Genomic DNA, 14,355 nt, shown 5'->3' on the forward strand with positions numbered 1-14,355 from the left:
GGTGTATTTTATAAATCCTTATTTTCCTTTATAATTTAAAGATTTTAGTCTTTATATTTCAATATCGTGCACAAACATTTGATCATAACGTGTGTTTTGAAGGTTTATCACTTGATGAGGGATGATTACTTTTGAGTAGGCTCAAGTCTATGCGAGCAATAGTAACTCCCACAAGGAAATATAGCAACCAACACCTTTAGCACCATCATGTTGTTGTTCAAACCCGTTGTTGCGAAGATCTAAAGATGGGGCAACATAAGTGATGATTCAGTAAACACTTATTTATTTATTTATTTATATATATAGCAAATATTTTATTAAATTTTAAAACAACACATTTTATATGAATTTTATAATAGCTAAATGCTTATTTTATATCTTAATTTTAGCTTAAATATATAATTAATTATTAAAATCCTTAATAAAAATATATTTGAACAAAAAAAAAATATAATGGATAATCATATCTTTTTTCTGACAGTATATAATTATTATATATTATTAGAGGAATTAAAATATTTCGTATTTTTAATAATTACACATAAATATTAAAAGTTATAAATAACTATTTAAAAATAATATAATATTTTTTTAATTAAAAAAATATAATGATCCACTATAAAATAAAAAAAAAAAGTTATTATAAATATTAATCTTTAAAAATTCTTAGAGGCATGATGAATATTTGTATTGGTGGCTTAACCCCTGCGTAAAACCCTAGTATAAGAAGCAGAAGCAGTTACTCTGAACGTTGTTTTCTTCAAATTCAATTTGCGCAGTTGCTGCCGTCGACGCCCACGCACTCGTCATTTTAGTCCAGGTCTCATTCCCCCTAATTCCACTACACTGCATCACTTTCTATTCACACACGATTCGATTATATAATAAGGATTTATCGGATTATTGTTATTCTAATTCTGTGGTTGTTATGCTTGGTGCGTGATGGTGGCCAGTGAAAACTTCGATTTTGTAGCGGAGCAATGAGGAAGAAAGTGGACGACCGAATCAGAACTCTAATTGAAAATGGTGTCAAAACGAGGCACAGGTCCATGTTCGTCATCATTGGTGACAAGTCTCGTGACCAGGTATTTTTTTGTAGTGATAGGCTCTTCAGAATTTCGGCCATTTTGGGAACTCTATTTAATGTCAAACAAGTAAAGAGTAGTGCAATTTGAGTGCTAAGTGCAGTGTCTACTTTGTGCAGATTGTGAATCTTCATTATTTGCTTACCAAGGCGCAGATTAAGTCCAGGCCAACTGTGTTATGGTGTTACAAGGATAAGCTCGAACTAAGCAGGTTCTGTATGCAGTTGATGAAACTGTCTTGTATGAATAAGCTTTCATAAGCTGCTGTCTTGGGTTGTTTGAGTTATTCTGGATGAGGTTTAAGAATGATTATAAATGCACTAATGCAGTCACAAGAAAAAGCGTGCCAATCAGATTAAAAGATTGATGCAGAGGGGTCTTTACGATGTGGAGAAAGGTGATCCATTTGAATTGTTTGCGGCAACCAATGGAATAGAATATTGTTATTATAGGGATTCGGAAAGAATTCTTGGTAATACCTTTGGCATGTGTGTACTTCAGGTATTGCACACTTCTAGCTCAATGTCTTGTGCAGTTGTGCTTTCTAGGCTGTCTCTCTCTTTCCTTTTCTTCAAGATAAATCAATTTTGTCATCATATTTCCATTTAGGATTTTGAGGCATTGACACCTAATCTCCTTGCAAGAACGATAGAGACAGTGGAGGGAGGAGGGTTGGTTGTTTTGCTGCTTCACTCTCTATCCTCGCTCACCAGTCTGTACACCATGGTTATGGTATGAACATAGATTCATCAGAATTGATATTCTAGTTTTTTTCGCCCAATTCATTTGGTTAATCTTAATCATAAGTGTTCTTTTCTGCTATGGTTGTGCTGCCCTCTTTTGTTGATATTTGAGCTCTTGACCTGGAATTTAATTTTGGGATATTCATTTTGTTTTTTCTTATCTGTGGTACATTTATCGGAGTTCGTAGACTTTCATGACATTTTAGAATCCTTCTCATAAAATCTCGTTTTATTAAAAGAGGGGTATTTGGAACCTTTCTCATTTGGCATGAGAATATTTTATAACTGCAACAGACCAAAATACATCATCCAAACAAAGGGGGAAAAATGCTATATAAGTTGTAAATGTTAAAATGATTACAGAGATATCCAGGATTCACTTTGGCATTTGTAAGACGTGGGAGTGTTCAAATTTGGGGCACTTCTTGTAGGAGGTAAGAATCATTGTTTTACATTGTTTTTGGATGTTCTGGTCACTTCAAAAGATTGCTCAGACAGCGGTTATTTCTCTGTAAGGATAGATGTTGGAGGTGTCATTGTTTCTTTTTGATCATCAAACTGCTTTGCCTAGTATGTCACTTGGGGTCGTAAAAAAGATTGAAAAATTTATGTGGGAACTATATGATCTGGGCTTGGGGATTGCAAGACAGATCATCTGGCTAGGTGGGAGGTTTGTTGTAGGACTAAATGACTTAGGAGTATAGGACTGGAGCTTGATGCTGTTAATTTGGTGTCTAAGAAACAATTATCTTTTCAGTGGTAATTGTGGTTTTCTTTAGTTGGAAAAAAATAATTAGAAGTTTTTATCAGAATTGTTTGGATACTGATTTTTTTAAATTATTCAAACTTTAAATACATACTCAGGAGTTTAAGTAAACTGGTTGGTGGGGGGTGGGTTGCGAACTCAGACTCACAAACTCCTAAGTGTTTAGTTATTTTTAATTTTTAATTGTTACTGCTATTTCTTTACAATGGATTTGATATCTCTCTTGGCTCGAGTTAATGCCCTTTATTATTTTTGAGTTGTTTCCTTTATTTATTGTTTTATCTATTATTCTTATTCTTATTGGAGGATTTATTGTCCTTGTTAAAGTCATTTCTTTCTTTTTTCTTAATAAATTCGTTTTATAAAAAATGATAAATTTAAACATAAAATGATATCAAAGTTAGCCTACCTAAAGTTAAAAAATAAAATAAAGACAAAAGAATGGAAAGAACTATTATTAGATAATAGAATGAAAGAAGCACAAGAAAAGAGGATTTCTTGTAAAAGAAACTGAAAAGACAAAATCTAGAACAAGAAAGGCACATCAACTAAGTAAAACTGGCTTCTATATATGTCTTCTCTAAATAGCCAGTAGCTGAGTTGGTGAGCTCCATAATGAGGCTAAATAGACTTCTGTATTCCGCAAAAAAAATTATTTACGAAACTTCTAGCATTTCTGTTTATGCTCAAGAGCCACCTTGTCTCCCTTGTTACCACTCCCCACCTTGGTAGTTATTTTCACCATTTTTAATTATAAAATCACATACGGAAACAGATTCGTGTTGCATGTAAGAGACACCCAAAAGTTCTTTCTTTTGGTTCTTCCTATGACAAACAACTTTTCTGCAAACAAAACTTCAACTGACTTGGATCCATTTCTCAACCAGAACAATTTCTCATTTTTGTTAAATCCCAACAATAAAACTGTTTTAAAATGCATATATCATGAAGGATAGATAGCCCTCTATGTATGATCAGGGCTTTAGTAAAATAAATGTTTTGTATGTGAGAAGTATATATTGCCCCTAAAAGTAACTAATTTTGCTGGGGCTCTAACAGAAGATTGCATTGTTCTAATTCTCCAAGAACTTTACATGGAAACCTGAAAATCAGAAATTTGTGTTTCTATGGTTAAGTTGCTAAGGCCATTGTTTACCATGCTACTTTTCTGTTAAAAGTCTCATTAAATTCAACTTTCATGTGGATCACTGATTGCAGGATGTGCATGATAGATTTCGAACTGAATCCCACTCTGAGGCTGCTAGGCGTTTTAACGAACGGTTCATATTATCGCTCGCTTCTTGCAAGGCATGCGTTGTCATGAATGATGAACTGGATATATTACCAATTTCATCTCACATAAAGTCTATTACCCCAGTTCCTGTTAAAGAGGTATGCTCATTACATTCTCAACAAAATATTATTTTTTTCCTTTTTTTTTTTCGATTGGGTTTGCAGATAATTTTGGGTTTTAATGCATGAAAGACCTATTTTTAAAATGAGCACAAGTGCAAAACTAATTATGCTTTTTCTTTTAAATATTCTCCCTGGTTTCAATTCTGAGTTTAAATATGTAATGTGTCTTGATTGATTCCGAAGATTATGGTGCAAACAGGTCCTTTTCTCTCCCTCAAAAATCTGGAGTGTGTTCCTATAGTTTTGCTTTCAGTATATGATATAGATGCTTCACAATCTTGGTGATAGTTTGGAAGCATTTTTTGACTGTGAATGTTAAGATATTTGTACTTGTAAAGATGGTGAGCAGAGATAATACAGAGAGGAAGATATGGAACATGGAAGAGAATAGAGAAAGTAATTCTGTAATGGGATGATCTGTATAGCACAACCTTCCAATGTATATGTACTACTAGTACTAGGTTAAGGATACAATATAAACTACAAACTATAAAGTACATCCAGGCTTGCCCCACATTCTCAAATCTGTAATGGGCTTTTGTTGTCTTGATATTTGAATAACTGCTAGTCTCATACTCTCACTCTATTCTAACTACATCTAATAGTAGTGCATGGGCTTGCAATTGTTCTAATTATATTACCAAAACCATTTAAACTACACTGTAGGATATTTTTCCTTCATTCTTTCTTGGAAGTCAAGCAAGATGCTTGTTTCTTAAATTATAGTGGGGTTCTTTCACTTGTATGTAATGGTTTGTCTCTGAATTGATGCTGTAGGAGTCTGATGAACTCTCAGAAGCAGAACAAGACCTGAAGAACCTTAAAGAACAACTATATGAAGATTTCCCTGTTGGGCCATTGATTAGGAAGTGTTGCACGTTGGACCAGGTAGGGTTGTTTACCTCAACTTTGCATTTTCTACTTTGTTCAACCAAATTGGTTTTTGGATGGTGGATGTGAGCAAGGTTTATATGTTTTTTGTTAATAGGGAAAAGCTGTTGTGACATTTTTGGATGCAATTTTAGACAAGACACTCCGAAGTACTGCTGCTTTATTGGCTGCTCGTGGCCGCGGGAAATCAGCTGCTCTTGGTTTATCAATTGCTGGAGCTGTAGCTGTGGGGTACTTTGCCTCCTGGACTTAGATATATTTATATTGATAGTTACAACTCTTTTTTTGGTATCTTACTAGAAAATTATCTCTGTAGGTATTCAAATATCTTTGTGACTGCACCCAGCCCTGAGAATTTGAAAACATTGTTTTATTTTGTAATTGAAGGTTTAAAAGCTCTTGACTACAAGGTACTAGTTCTCTCCCTTGTTGACAGCTATAGCCATTATTGGTTAATTAATATGAATTTAGTTGCAAAATTTCTAAAGATAGCATCTGGGCAGTTTAACTTTGATAATTAAGTAATCACTGGCATTTTATATTTTATTTCTCTAGGTTCAGTACCCATCTAAATCAAAATTTAGTGCGTCTTTGGATTAATTTATCTGCTCAAAAGTGAAGTTAAAAAAGAGTGATCCAGTACATGAGGCTTAAAAGTGAAGTTAGAACACTAAAGTTGCCTTACCAGACATACCAGCTTTTTCACAAACAGCTTTTATCCTTAAAAAAGCTTTTTTATTTTTTAAATTTTTATTTATCATAATTAAATATTTTCCCAAAACACACTTCTAAGAGTGCTACTGTTTTCAATGCCAATAGGCACATGGGGATTTTGATGAGGTGAAAAGTGTGAATAAAACTACTGTAAGGATTAATATTTACAAGCACCACAGACAGACAATTCAGGTAAGTTCGTTGAACCTTCTGCATTATTACTGTTAAGGGAATTTACTGTTGCTGTGTTGTTACTAGTAAATGTAATTCTGGACTTATTTTCATCTTAATTTCCATCAGTATATACTACCTCACGAACATGAAAAGCTTTCACAAGTTGAACTATTGGTTGTTGATGAAGCAGCTGCTATTCCACTGCCAGTGGTGAAGTCTTTGCTGGGCCCATATCTGGTCTTCCTGTCTTCTACTGTTAATGGGTATGACTAAATTTGTTTTAGCCTTTAGGTGAAATTTTCTGTATATCATGCCAAATGATTTTTTGTTTTTGTTTTTTTGTAAACAGTTTTCAATCTTTTTGAACCAAGTTTCCTTCCTCTACTTAGACAATTTTATGCCTTCTCAGTTAATATGGTTAAATTTATGATGGGACTTAATTACTAACCTTTTTTTTTGTAACTCATTGAAAGTTATGAAGGTACTGGACGCTCTTTATCACTAAAACTTTTGCAGCAATTGGAAGAGCAAAGCCACGTGTCTGCTAAGAGCACAAAGGACCCTGGTTCAGGTACTAATTTATGCTTCTGGCTTTTAGAAGTCATTTTAAATAAATATTATGCATGTCATGTGCTTTTCTGGATTGAAACACAATCTAGTGGATTATGAAATTAAGATTGTTGGTTTTCAATGATCCATTAAATGACTGTAATAGAATCTTTTTCAAGGTACGTGTGCATTATTGCTAAATCATGAGTTATATGTTTCAGGTCATCTGTTTAAGAAAATAGAATTGAGTGAATCCATCAGATATGCTTCTGGGGATCCCATTGAATGCTGGCTAAACAGTCTACTTTGCTTAGATGTTTCAAATGCCATCCCTAATCTTAGCAGGTTATATCAAGCTTATTTCATATTTCATTGGAAAATGAGGCCATTTTTGTCTATCTCTACTTACTGTTTTTTTCCTGAAATCAGGTTACCTCCACCCAGTGAATGTGATTTGTACTATGTTAATAGGGACACCCTCTTCTCCTATCACAGAGATAGTGAATTATTTTTGCAGGTAGAATTAGATTTATCTGATTATGCAGGGTGGCTTGTGATTGATATTTTCATGTGTTCAAATGCTGTACTAAAATATTGTATTATTGCAGCGAATGATGGCCTTATATGTTGCATCTCATTACAAGAATTCTCCAAATGATTTGCAACTGATGGCAGATGCTCCAGCACACCACTTGTTTGTACTACTTGGTATACTTGCTTTTCTTTCTAGTTGTTCTTTTGTTCCTCTTTATAGATTAAAATGACTTGAATTAGTCTTACAAATAGTATTTGTATGACAGGACCTGTTGATGAATCAAAGAATCAACTTCCTGATATTTTGTGTGTCATCCAGGTTTGCATCTTTGGTATAGATAACCCTTTTTTCTGCTTTATTTTTATATATGGCCTGTCTCATTGGCTTCTATGATTGGGCTTGCCTTCTCTGCTTTGACAGAACATGTTGTGTTCAATTTTTCCATCACTTATTCTTTTTTTCCCATTGCTTGATATAGATGGGGGAAATTGTTGATTTGTTTCTTGTGATGTGACCAATTATGATGCAACAAGCATATTGTAGGAAACAGTTATTTTGATACTGATATTATCTACAGACTGGGATGCTATCTTGTATTGGTTTAGAGGGCTTGAAGCTTGGGCTTCTCTTTGTTTAAATATTTTTGCTCGTTAGCACATATCAGTTTTTTAATCAGATATGTGATGCTGCTGTATATGCTTATGAGTTCTGATTTTTCTTTTATGTCTGTTTTATCATGTTGCTCCAAATTCGTAATTGGAGCTCTAATTAAATATGTCAATTTTATGGTGGTTGCATGACTTCCCCCAATGTTTATACTACAGATGGTTATGTTTATTATCCTCTCTTATCTTTTTCTTATGACCCCACATTCAATAGCATCCATTTACAGGTTTGCCTCGAGGGACGGATTTCTCGTAAGTCGGCAATCCAAAGTTTAAGTGATGGCCATCAACCTTTTGGAGATCAAATACCGTGGAAATTTTGTGAGCAATTCCGAGATACAGTATTTCCCTCACTTTCAGGTGTTCGTATTGTACGCATAGCAACACACCCAAGTGCCACGAGGGTAACTTTTATATTTTGCTCTGGCATATGGCTTAACCAGATTCCTCCAAAAGGTGTAACATCTTTCTTATCTTTTACCATCTTTCTTTAATTTCAGCTTGGATATGGTTCACAAGCTGTTGAACTTTTAACACGGTGAGTACATGGTTTCTTCCTTGTTTCAATTAGAGTAATGTTCATTTTATCTTTTTCATTTTTACACAAGGTTCCATGAGCATTGATTGTTCTTCAAAAGTTTTTTTATTTAATATTTGATTTTGTTTGGGAGGAGCCTTGGTTCAACAATGTGATAGAAAAAGATCTCTTGTTGAAAATAAGATACAGCACCATTTAGGGAAATATATTATAGTTTAAGGGAAACAAAATATTCTCTCATCATGCACATTTAATGTATTTTTCTTATATAAATAAACCTCTGAGGCATAAAGTATTGGTATATATATAGGTGGTATGTTTCAGTATGTTATTTAAATAAAAATTATAATTATAATTTTATATAAACTATAATAATTATTTCCTAATTAATTTAATATAAAATATAATGTATACATTTTGGTAACTTGTGTTAATTTTGTTATGAAATATTATAACTTATTATACATAAACTATAAAAAATTATGATTTTAACATGATAACATTATAATAAACTAAAATAAACTGTAATTTGATTCCCATTATAGTCTTTTATACATGCCAAAATGTTAAATGCAGAAAACATCAATTAATCATTTTCGTCACTGTCTGCAGCTACTATGAAGGACAACTTACTCCTATTTCAGAGATTGATGTTGAAGATGAAGTGCAAGCTCCACAAGTTAGAATTACGGAAGCTGCAGAGAAAGTATGTTACCACTAAAAGTCCCTTTTTAGATTGGTTAAGTTAGTTGTGCTCATTATAGTCTCTGAATGTTATGCATATCATGATGGTAATTATATTATCTAGGATTCCTTTTACAGTTTATCTGATTGGAACTGGTAAGACCAAAATTCAACCAGTAAGATCAGCATTTTCATAATTTTGAGAAAATGTCATTGGTGTTAAGTATATTAAGCACCAAAATAGGACTTAACCCTAGAAGAGGCTTTGGAATTCCGAATAGTTTTATCAAGATGAATGATACTATAATTCAACAAATGTGTTAGGAATTGGAACATTTGCATGAATTTTCTTAAGAAGGTTGAAGTGACCAAAACCTTTTACCTGTACTGGAATACATTATCAAGGAGACCCCCGACAGTTTCAGTTGAGAGGATTCCCCATTATCTGAACTTTGGAAAAATGGAAATCCCCTAAAGATTGGATTTTTGAATTTTAATTTTAATTTATGGATAAACTTCTGATGCTATTATGGTTTCTCACTTGGAATATATCTTGCAAATTGCAATTGTATAATCTATTTGTTTTCCTTTTCCAAAGAAATATGTAATATTTTTTTATTGCTTCTTTTACTGACTTTATTTTTATTTCAAAGTGAAAGACAAACATTTCTTTTATACTGGTTCTTTCTTTCTCATGTTAGCACTTTCCAAGTAATTGGTTTCTTTTAGCTTTTAGATATTAACGACTGAGTTCAAACATGCAGTGCAGAGTTCAGTTTGAGCAACAAATGACAGGCTATATTTGATTTGTTATTTTCTGTTCCTTTTAATTCTGTTAATTGATGTTTATCTTTTCCATAATACTTCTATGGAATATGGATTCAGGTTTCACTACTTGAAGAAAATATAAAACCAAGAACAGATCTTCCTCCTTTGCTAGTACATCTGCGTGAAAGACGGCCAGAGAAGCTCCATTACATTGGTGTCTCCTTTGGGCTAACCTTGGATCTTTTTCGCTTTTGGAGGAAACATAAATTTGCTCCTTTCTACATTGGCCAGATTCCAGTTAAGTGATTATTTGTTCTTAAGCAGTAGATAAGAGTGAATTTGTTTTTACAAGTAACATGTTTGTTCAACTTGATAGAATGCTGTGACTGGTGAGCATACATGCATGATCCTGAAGTCCTTAAACAATGATGAAATTGAAGATGATGGATCAAATCAGTTGGGCTTTTTTGGTCCATTTTACCAAGGTGGGTTCATCCTCCTTTGCTGTTATATATTTGTTTGATATTTATGATTCTTTTCGTTAATGATTGATGATTTAGTTCGCCACTTGTAGATTTTAGGCAAAGATTTGCTAAGCTTCTTGCTTCCACTTTCCGTGGCATGGAATACAAGCTTGCTTTGAGGTTAGTGTTAAGAATTTACAAATTCATGGTTCTAAATTCTTTATATATTGATGTGGATATTTTGGAGTTCATTGATTTCTAGAGGACTAGGGTTATGTGATATTGATAGTTAGATCATATTGATGTATAATATTTTCCACATTATTTTATCATTTTGATAAAAGAAGTACTAGTAGATGAGATGCAGTGCAAAGCCAAGGAGTATTTATGCTCTTCGAAGAAAACCAGAGATCAAAACAGAAGACTTGAAAGAAATGGAACTTAATATTTTAGTGTGTTGAGAATACAAGCTCTTACCCCCTTTTCTATATGCTAAATGGCTAATGCTGTTAACGGAAATTGAAAAAATAACAATGAGCATAGAACATGGGTTATGGGGGACGAAGGATGGATGTGATGATTTGGACGCTAAGGTATTTTGTCACATGTGCCGTTACCAGATTGCCACCGCAACCTCCCTCTTACTGACATTGACCACCCACTCCCTGCGATCTCTGTCAAATGCAAAGCATCCTTTTCATTTCCTAACAGGGGCTGTTAGCTAGCTACTCAAGGAGTTTGGAATTCAGGTCATGGTTTTCGGGAGTTAGGGTTTCAGGCAAATTGGGCTGTTTGGCCCAAACATTTTTATGTGTTTTCTTCTCTCTTTTTTTCTGGTTTGTTGGGCATTATTCTGAATATATAATCTAATAAAATAAACAAGAATAGTAATAAAATATAATAAACTATTTAAATCATAACATGATGTATAAACTAAATACCAATAGTAACAAAAAAACTTAAGAAGACATAACATTTTATATACTATATAATAAATTAAATAATCACAGTAGTAACAAATTTAGAATAGTGGTCTTCCCACTATCTGCTAGCTCACTATAGTAGTTTTAGGGTCAGCTGCTCCACACCGCTATCCATGATTGATAGTTGTTAGTTTCAATTTCATAAACAACAGCAAGTTTTTTGAAATAAGCAACAGGTCACACGCCCTTTACAAGATACTATAATTACCCATGCATCCTCATTTTAGGGAGGGAAGTTTCTGTTTATCTGAGAATTAAATGAGTTAAATCCGTGTTTTTATCCTTACATAAACTTCTAAAGCTGTTGCATAATGTTATTAATTAATTATCATTCAGAATTTTGGATAAGTGAATATTTTAAAAACTCTAGGCCTTTTGAGTTTCTTGAACTGTAGGATGTATAACCCTCGATTATATCTCCATTTTTCTAAATGCTTATTTTAATGATAATTTATCCAGCATAATAGATCCAAAGATCAATTTCAAGGATCAAGACCCTACGGAGACCACATCTGATAAATATCTGCAGTCAGTCAGAGAATATTTATCACCTCATGATATGAAGCGATTAGAGGCTTATGTTGACAACCTTGCCGACTTTCATCTGGTAAGAGTTCAAGGGATGGATGTGATAATGATTAGTTTTTCTGGATGGTTTCTTGATGATGACATATCTAATGCTTTTTTGGTAATTGAAAATTTTCATTCTCTTCTCCTAATGACTTTCACTTCCTTGGTAAAATCCTAAAAGGTGATTCCCTGTTCAATTTTCAAAGAAGTTCATCTTGCACCCACCCCACCCAAAGAGTACCCTAATTTTTTCTTTGGCAAACATAAAGGTTTGATAGCAACTTAAATTGATAAATGAAAATTAATGCATTTTTACCTAGTGTAATTGTCGTTTAATTTAACATGGTTGTTGACCGAATTGAGTATTAATATTTGACTGGATAAACTGCAGTGGCCAGACTAATTAAATAAACATTTTTGTGAGTTTGCATGACTTGTGTGATCATTGTTGGTCAATATGTAAGAATTTTGATGGCCAAATTCAATGGCATATAAAAGTGTGGTGAACTGATGTAACCTCATACATCTTGCACTGTCACTGCTTAAGTTGTAATGTAACTATGCCAAGCTTAGTTCATTGAAATAACATAATTCTGCATATATGTTTAAAGAAATTTAGGGTGCTTTCAAGTTTGTTCTTGACCATTTTTCTTTTGACAGATTTTAGATTTGGTTCCAACACTTACACATCTGTACTTCCAAGAAAAGCTCCCAGTTACATTGTCGTATGCTCAAGCCTCTGTGTTACTATGCATCGGTCTGCAGAATCAGAGCATTTCGTACATTGAGGTCTGTTTATTGACTTGTTAATTCTTTTAGTTGAAATATTAAACTCGGATGACTAAGTAGCTCCTGATGCTTTTACATCTCTAACCAATAAAGGTTAACCCAATGCTGAATCCTATTTAGTTAATGTATATGCGTTGTTAGTGCAAAATATCTTACAGAGAATTTTTAACCTAATGGGAATTAACTATGCTGCTTTCCACATTTGAATAGGAGATGTGGTGATGGGATGAATTTTTATTGAATGTCTGTAAAAAAAAAAAATTCCACTGATTGTGCATGTAAATTAAATTTGAATCCTTTTACCATATATAGAACAACAATGGTCTTATCCCAGGTCGGTTATATGGATTAAAATGTTTTAGAATTTTTCTTAAGTATTCTCGGCATTCTTTTGAAATTTGGTATCATACATTATTGGTCAGTTTATCATGATACACACTATCAAATGAACGAGTCAGTCTAAAATTCTTTCCTAGATTCTGTTTGAGGTTTGAGTTGTTTTCCTGTTTGATGTCTTCCTCCATTGGTGTCTTTTCAGAAAGGCGGAATCACATTCTCTTATATGCCTTTTTGTTTGACAGGGACAAATGAAGTTGGAAAGACAAACAATATTGTCTCTATTTATAAAGGTTATGAAGAAGTTGTACAAGTATTTAAATGGTCTTGCATCCAAGGAGATTGAATCAACCTTGCCAAGACTGAAAGAAGTAAGTTTCTTGATGACAATTTACCTTGTGTATTCATGGATGGTGCCTTCACTATAGAAAATTTTGGTTAGTGAAATGTCACTCACGTGCTGTGGTGTGTTTATGAACGCAAATTCTAATTTGTGGCTCCTTTATTATCATTCACTAATCTTGTGCCTCTTTTTTTGTTTTTGTTTTTTTTTCTTTTTTCGGTTATGTTCTATTTTGTCCCTAGATTGTCATGGAACCTCATAGTGTCTCTGTGGACGAAGATCTCAACGATGCAGCTAAACAAGTTGAGGTATGCATCTTCATCTTTTGTTTTCTTTTGTCGAAGATTCCTACCCAAATCCCATCATTCCACCACCAGTTTCCATAGCTCATATCTTAAATGATTGTCACTGGATAGGATGACATGAAATCAAAAGCAGAAGCACTCTTTACTCCTGAATTGCTCCAGCAATATGCTTTTGAAGACGGAGATTCTGGCTTTGAGAACGTTCTTCAAAATAATGGTGGAAAACTACCATCCGGTGGTCTTATTAGCGTGAAATCCAGCAGGAGTGTAGTCAAGCCTGGAAAAGAGAAGGGAAGTCATAAGAGTGACAAAAGGCGGAGTAGAGATAACCATAACCAGAAATCAGGCAAAAGGAAAAAGATCTCAAATTGACCATGAGAAGAACCATCGAAGATAATACTGTGGTGATTTTGTGGACTGTTGGTCCTGGAGTCAGAAAGAGCAAAGTAAACTTCCAAACTGAAGGGGGACGGGTATCCACCGACAAGAAGCCCAGTTCATCATATCCTGGAACCCTCCTGTGTCTGGCTTTCAAGTGTAGGATTTTGTATTATTTATTCGGTTTTTCTCCCTTTTTTATGTTTTGACGGAAATTAGTGGGCAACGTTACTGCATTACTATAAATGTTTACAGATAAATATATCCATGATATTTTACCATCTTTTTTTGGCGGTTTCAGAGAATGACCTCAATTTCCGGCTTTCCTCCTTTTGTGGACAATGTTTGGATTATAGATAAAAAATTAAGTTGAGTTAAATTTAATTTTTAAACTATTTTTTTTTTAAACAATCTGAGATTTTGGTTAAATTTGCTTATAATTTACACTCTAAAAAAATGGGGGAAAAAATATAGTTAACTAAGATTTACACGATTCAAAAGTGTAACTAAAATAGTTTGTATCAGTGCTAAATGTGCGTTTTGCCATGAGAAATTGAGAACATATCTTACTGTAGATTGATCTGACGAAGGTTTATTATTATTTAGTTTTGTGATCAAGGATGCGATGCTATTGAAAATTGAAGGGGGTTCACTTGACA

General features: G+C 33.5%; 1 protein-coding gene across 1 annotated transcript; it reads left to right on the forward strand.

Annotated features, from left to right (window-relative positions):
* The first annotated feature begins 662 nt into the window (after window positions 1-662).
* On the forward strand, window positions 663-13,977 carry LOC109799439 (GNAT acetyltransferase (DUF699)). The gene is made up of 27 exons (XM_020360004.3): window positions 663-820; window positions 954-1,085; window positions 1,205-1,296; window positions 1,415-1,586; window positions 1,695-1,817; window positions 3,813-3,986; window positions 4,788-4,898; window positions 4,999-5,132; window positions 5,218-5,311; window positions 5,721-5,807; window positions 5,916-6,052; window positions 6,263-6,360; window positions 6,560-6,683; window positions 6,768-6,855; window positions 6,947-7,046; window positions 7,139-7,191; window positions 7,766-7,942; window positions 8,039-8,076; window positions 8,689-8,782; window positions 9,646-9,825; window positions 9,905-10,013; window positions 10,103-10,172; window positions 11,435-11,582; window positions 12,206-12,334; window positions 12,916-13,041; window positions 13,256-13,321; window positions 13,430-13,977. Exons 2-27 carry the CDS (start codon window positions 981-983, stop codon window positions 13,688-13,690), a joined length of 3,090 nt encoding a protein of 1,029 aa, XP_020215593.2. The 5' UTR covers window positions 663-820; window positions 954-980; the 3' UTR covers window positions 13,691-13,977.
* The last annotated feature ends 378 nt before the right edge of the window (window positions 13,978-14,355 follow it).

The sequence above is a fragment of the Cajanus cajan genome, chromosome 2 (genome assembly GCF_000230855.2).
Source record: "Cajanus cajan strain Asha chromosome 2, NIPB_CcT2T_4, whole genome shotgun sequence".
NCBI classification, from domain to species: domain Eukaryota; kingdom Viridiplantae; phylum Streptophyta; class Magnoliopsida; order Fabales; family Fabaceae; genus Cajanus; species Cajanus cajan.

Excerpts from the sequence above, each read along its gene's own strand:
- LOC109799439 (XM_020360004.3), top strand. The coding sequence starts at position 981 with ATGAGGAAGAAAGTGGACGACCGAATCAGAACTCTAATTGAAAATGGT. Across the intron at positions 3,987-4,787 it reads CCCCAGTTCCTGTTAAAGAG|GAGTCTGATGAACTCTCAGA; the intron begins GTATGCTCATTA and ends TTGATGCTGTAG. Across the intron at positions 8,783-9,645 it reads TTACGGAAGCTGCAGAGAAA|GTTTCACTACTTGAAGAAAA; the intron begins GTATGTTACCAC and ends ATATGGATTCAG.